General features: G+C 49.2%; 1 protein-coding gene across 1 annotated transcript; it reads right to left on the bottom strand.

Annotated features, from left to right (window-relative positions):
• Positions 1–397: 397 nt before the first annotated feature.
• Positions 398–3,638, bottom strand: LOC127315769 (probable glycosyltransferase STELLO2). The gene is made up of 3 exons (XM_051346226.2): positions 1,778–3,638; positions 1,132–1,258; positions 398–1,055 (listed from the first exon to the last, which is right to left on the bottom strand). Exons 1-3 carry the CDS (start codon positions 3,502–3,504, stop codon positions 579–581), a joined length of 2,331 nt encoding a protein of 776 aa, XP_051202186.1. The 5' UTR covers positions 3,505–3,638; the 3' UTR covers positions 398–578.
• Between the last annotated feature and the right edge of the window lie 2,514 nt (positions 3,639–6,152).

Below are 6,152 nucleotides of genomic sequence, written 5' to 3'. Positions count from 1 at the left end.
AAATAACTACCCAGATTACAACAACAGCTCAGCTCTCATAAAGCAAGAACGAAGATAAAATTGCTACAACAAAATTTTGCAATCCACACATTTTTTTGTCTCAGTCCAGAAGGTTACTGCTGCCAGACAGATAATTGTTTTGTATTCTGATTTCTGAATAACCTACTGTCCCAGGAAAGCATGTTGATACAAACATGAGGTGTTCCTCTAAGAGAGTATGCCTGATTTTCATTTGTCAATGTTGAAGGATACAATAGAAAGCTCAAATGTGGATCTGTACTATAGACAACCAGCCACCAAAACTCTTGCAAAACAGCTGACCGTGTTGAAGCTCTTCTTCTCCTTGGTAGACTCGTATCCATCCTTCCTTTCTTTCAGTAGGACAGCTGGACCGAGCTGATCCCCAGTAACCTTGTCACTATTGATACAACATAATATACAACACCTTTGAAAGTAACATCTACAGAATAAATGAAATTACAACAGAGAACTCCCTGAAAACTCAAAACTATCGCTGTCTACTCTGTCCTCACTGCCACAAGGATGATGTTTGCATTTCGACTAACAGGAATGAATATTTATACCAACTCCATCAGAAGAGGGTCTCCCTTGGACATAAGCCGAATCACCTTTATGAAATCGATCTCGTTCATCACTTTCACTGGGAAAACAGCGGGCGACTGAGCTGTATAAATACTGGAGAATGTCTCATTGGCTGCCAGGTTGGTCCTGAAAACTGTTCCAGCCAGAGCTTCCGAATCAAAATTATCAGGCGAGTCCATCGCCAAAAAGAACATTGGGACAGCGATCTTATGATGCAGATCCAAATCGCCCACAAGACCAACAAGATCACCGAAGTCCTCAACAAACCGTCGGGGCACATAAAACAGTTCGCTGCCACAGAATACAATCTTATCTTTGCCCATGCTTTCTTTGTATTTGGTCTGGAAATGAACAGGGGAATTACCAACGACCTGTTTAACCATCGCACCTTGCTTAACAAACCATTCCTCTTTATTGCTCTCCAGTGGAACCGTAACCCAAGAATGTGCAATCTGCATTAAGAAAAAGTATTATGAATCCTAATCTATAAAGTGCATTGATAGAGAACGTACATGATCAGGAACAAACCTTATTGGTAATCCAGAGTTTTTCCTTGTCTGCTTGCAGAAGGTTCCAGTAGTTAAGAATCATGTGGTCTTGGAGGAAAAGAAATCCATCAGCACCACCATATCTTCCAAACACCTTGGGAAGATACCTGATGAAAAAATGCAAAATATTTTTAACATGATTAGAATAGATATACATACGGTGGTACTGTGTGAATATCAAGATAACAGAACTGCAAGGAGCATACTAGGAGAAAATTTAGTCAAATAGAAAATATTATGTATTGTTGATTGGCTTCTTAAGATTTTTGTGTACCCCAATGTTTTCATTCTTTCTCGCCCATTTCTTTCCACCTTGATGTATTTATATACACTTTTGTATTCCCTTTCATATTAATATAAAAAAAAATCAACAAGGTAGGGGATTCCCCTACAGTAATGTTGTTAAAAAAGAAAACTGAGGAAAATAGTTCTATTTGCCTGGGTTCAGAAAATTGATATAGGAACATCATCTACTCCGGATTAAATGGTTAAGAATTAGCATTGAATCTGACTGAATAAACATCACAGTTATTATATACTAATCATTATGTAGTTTGATAGTTTCATTTCCATATCAAGTAGTGATCATGTTGGAGAAAAGTTATAAACGCAAATCAATCACTCACTTGTACGCGTGTGACAGAGCGCAGCGGTCAACAGCAAGCTCTACATTGCTTTGCTCGGCAAGAATGATAACCGTCTTGAATATCCGTCCATATAGCAGCCTCCACTCCAGGGCCACACGATCTACGGGCCCACTAACATGCATGATGAGCACAACATTCCCAAAATTCTTCCTCCACTTAATCAGGTTTCCAATCTCGTAGTTCACTGTGCCAATCTCATCCACCCCAAGGTGCACAGATGGCAGCTTCTTGGGCACAAACTCCTTCATGTCACCCTCCCCAATGGTTGCGCGCTGCCTGTCGATCTCCAACGACATGAGCCGAGGCTGGCGATACCCTGCTGCGAGCAGGTCCTGCAGCCAAGCAGCTGTCAGCCTGACATCCTGCTCCATCCAGAACCCCTCCTCAGCCATGGCATAGCTCAAATCAAGAATCCTCTCGAACAGCGCCCTCTTGTTGGATCTCCACTCAGTCAAGAATTTGATCAACCTGCCAACATTGACATGCAGATCCTTCTCCTCGGCGAATGGGTAGGCCTGCACATGATCCTTGCGGTAAATAGTCGGTGGATAGAAAGCCACGTACCCGCCGATCTCCCACAAGATGCGCTGAGCCCAGTACCCGCGGATCACATCCGCCGCCATAGAGCTCACCGAAACAGGCATCATCAGGCCCCAGAAAGCCTGTGTGTGGAACAATGTATTGAAGGAGTTCACTGGCGCCATCAGTCCCTGCGGCAGGGCCACCTTGGGAGCCTCCGGATCAAACCTGAGGTCGAACGGCGCAGTCGGTGGCTTCCTAGTGAAGTAGAACACAGCATCCACATCCGGCAGGCCGTCAGACAGCCCCTGCTGAATGTACTGGTGGCCACTGAAGACCTCGGTGTAGAACGCCTCGTGCGCCACCTCCCCGACCTTGTCCAGCGGCAGCCCCCGCGGCCACACGGACCGCTGGCCGAAGTGCACGTAGGGGTTGACCACGGTCCGGTTGGGGTCGGCGTGGCTGTACTGGAGCATGACGGGGTGGTCGGCGATCCCAGATCCGAGATCAACATCGAAATGCCTGGCGAGATCGTTGCCGGGCACCTCGGCGCGGTCGTCGGCGTCGAAGATGAGCTTGGCCCCGTGCTGGATGGCGAAGAGGTAGCCGGCGGTCTTGCGGACGTGGGAGGCGTAGGGCAGGAAGTCGACGGAGCGGTAGCCGAGCTGCGCCTGCAGGTCGAGGGAGAGGAAGATGGCGCCTTTGAGGTCCCAGTCGGTGGGCGTGTGCGAGTTGCCGACGGCGAGGAGCTGCCAGCCCTTGACGCGGGTGAGGGCCGCGAGGGCGGCGGTAGGCGGGGAGGAGACGGAGACGACGATCCACCTCGCGGCGCGGAAGGTGGCGAACGGGGCGGAGGAGGGGATCGCGAGGGGGCGGATCTTGGACCAGGCGACGTCCGGGTAGGGGAGCGTGGTGGGCGCGGAGGAGGGGTGGGAGCGGTCGAGGCAGAGGAGCGCGGCGGCGTCCGGCCCGGCGCCCCGGAGGAGGAAGACGGCGGCGACGGAGGCGAGGGCGAAGAGGATGAGGAGCAGCCTGGAGGAGTTGTCGGAGGCCCAGTTGCTGAAGTCGAGGCTCTTGGCGAAGGGGCGCGGGTGGCGCCTGTCGGACCCCGGCGCGGCGCGCGGGGAGGTGGGCGGCTTGCTCCCGCCGTCCGGGAAGACGCGGTCTTGGACCAGCATCTCGGGCATCGTCTCGTCGGCGGAGTGGATCTGCGGGGCGGGGTGGAGTGGTGGAGTGCGTGCGGGTTCGGTTGGGGATTAGGGGCGCGCGGGATTTGGGGTGGTTGGGTTCGGTGGGCGCCGACAGACAGCGAGGCGGGGAGGGGAGGGAAGGCGGGAGATCGGTGTCGCGGTGGGGTGGTGAGTCGCGATCGGCGCCGCGGAAACGAGAACGCGGCGTGGCGGGGTGTCGGTCGGGGAGTGGAGCTGGAGTGTGGGTTACTCCTGAGCTGAGCAGTGAGGCCGGCAGCGGCCAGCGGGTGGAGGGGATCGGTTGGTGGGAGCTCGTGGTCGCGGTGGGGAAGAGAAGCGGCCTGCCACTGCCAGGGGAGTCCACCACCACCAGGGAGGAAAATGGAGGGAGATCGTTGGGATCGTACCCTTTTTTCTCCCCCACTTCTACCCTGGCCTTTTTTGTGCTTGCTTGATCAAAATTCAAAACCACCAAAATGGGCTGGAACGATCTGCATCACCATTTGTTTAAGAGATTAAGTACGGTTGCATGCCTTGCACATGGCGATTCAGAAAGGGGATTTGCATTGCAGATGGGAGTAGATCTGGATCTTGGGATTATGTTGATTGTTGATGGGAGTAGCTTTGATGGGACAAATCACTTATTTAACCACTAAGTATTGGCGTATTGCAGTGAACCAGCATCAATGACAACTTGTTTTTGGACGATGGCTTCACTTACCTTTGCCCATGTGTGCGATATGCCCATGAGTACGCTTCATCTTCTTCTTTTTGAATTGCCGGCAATTTATTGCCATAAAATGTTAAATTAACTAAAAGTTAGTCACAAAATAGGTGATGTCCTCAATCACCTAAAATCTATTGGGAGGAAAAAGATGCCCTATCAGCCTCCATGAGTCTCTCCGCAGATTTAGCAAACTCATTTTGTCACTCGTATCTTACATTTTTGTATGTCTAAGAACATCACTTGTGGTCGAACACTAGTGTGCTAGTCAGCATAGATGTACATAGATTTAAAGGAATATCTAAAGGGGTTCGCGGGAAAAAATATTTTTTCCAACTAGCGTACACGGATTGCCCAGATTTATCTGGGAGTAATGGTGTAATGGGAAGATTCCACTGACGTACCCTTGTAGACTGTAAGCGGTTAACATTTCGCTAGAATATGGATGATGTAGTTGTACTTCGTCGCTGACATCAGGGTCGAGATGATCCTCGTAAAACGACTAGTGCCACAAATGGCAACACCTCCGTGGTTTCACACACGTATGATGCTCAGCAACGACTCCCAATTCTCTGATCCATCCAAGAATGTGTAGTAGATCTTTTGGATCGGAACACCAACATCATGATGGTGTACTGTGATGGAGTCAACCCTTGTGCAGATATCTTCGAGGAACCACGCACAAGAGAGAAAACGAGAGAGGAAGAGGTGGAGGCGCATGGGAGAGGGGGAGAGGAGCTCTCATCTCAATTGCCTTGGGTTCCTCCAACTCTTGTGCCCCCCACCTTATATAGGGGAAGGGAATGGCCGACCAAGGGGGAGGGGTGCGGCCAAGTTGACCCCCAAACCCTAGCATTCCCATCCTTATCCATGAGGCCAGCCTCCTTAATGGGCTCCCCTCTGAGATGGGCCCACTAAGGTGGGTTGCACCTTTTAATTAAACTTGTTGAATGCTTGGGTGTTGCTACGGCTTTCTATGATAACAAAAAATCCATAATTTACATTTAAAATGAAATATATTGCAGTATATATAATATATATTTATCTTGATATAAAATGTAATTTTAAGAAAATCACCGAAATATTCCATGACTTTTAGTTTAAGATGTACTCGTGCACATCGTGCTTGCTAGATCATTGGATGGATAGATCATGAAAAATATAGTATGTGAGAAGCCCAACTTCGCTCCAAACTTAAAATCTCAATTACGCATTCTATAAGCATATGTGTTATGTCATCAAGCAAAATTTTGTCTCGTTTCCCACCCTTCTAAAGCTACACGCTCCATCTTACGAATGTTGTTTTCTTAATTTGGAAAGATCTGCATTCGGTTAAGGTTGCCTCTATTGATGATCAAACACACATTAACCAATCATATAATTGTTCTCGCAACATGATGATGATATGTTGAATGTATCGTAGCGGACAAGAGGGGGGTGAATGGACGCTATGCAAATTTTAAGCCTTTTTCAGTTTTAGCGGTGCGGAAGGTAAAGGTGATTGCTTTAGTGGTGGAGGTGTTCCTAGTATGATCTTAGGCAAGTGCAACAAGTAAAGGAAACAAGCATGATAGTAAGAGTAAGGAGCGGGACAACCGGATGGCGCGGAGACGAGGCGAGGTTTGTTTCCCGCAGTTCCTCTCACAAAAGAGAGTACGTCTGCGTTGAGTAGGTGCTAGCCTCACACAAGAGGCTAGGCGGCCACACCACGAAGGAAGACCTCACCTTCTTCCTCGAGAGAGCTCCACGAAGGGGCTCCCCCTTCTCTACTGTGGCACCGATCGAGGCGGTGGTTCCTTCACAAGGTTGGGGCGAGCTCCACAACACTAGGAGGCTCCCAACAACCTATGGAGCTAGCACAACACCAAGCTAGCCTCCATAGGTGCACTTCCTTCAAGATCCCACCATAGGAACCCTAACT

This window comes from Lolium perenne, chromosome 1 (genome assembly GCF_019359855.2).
Source record: "Lolium perenne isolate Kyuss_39 chromosome 1, Kyuss_2.0, whole genome shotgun sequence".
NCBI classification, from domain to species: Eukaryota; Viridiplantae; Streptophyta; class Magnoliopsida; order Poales; family Poaceae; genus Lolium; species Lolium perenne.
The sequence above is the reverse complement of the archived record's forward strand: the minus strand, read 5'-3'. Positions and strand labels throughout refer to the sequence as shown.

Bases quoted from the DNA above. Each gene is read 5' to 3' on its own strand.
- LOC127315769 (XM_051346226.2), bottom strand. From the start codon at position 3,504: ATGCCCGAGATGCTGGTCCAAGACCGCGTCTTCCCGGACGGCGGGAGC. The intron at 1,259-1,777 runs GTGAGTGATTGA...TTTTTTCATCAG, and splicing joins GCTCTGTCACACGCGTACAA to GTATCTTCCCAAGGTGTTTG. The intron at 1,056-1,131 runs GTTTGTTCCTGA...TTCTTAATGCAG, and splicing joins AACTCTGGATTACCAATAAG to ATTGCACATTCTTGGGTTAC.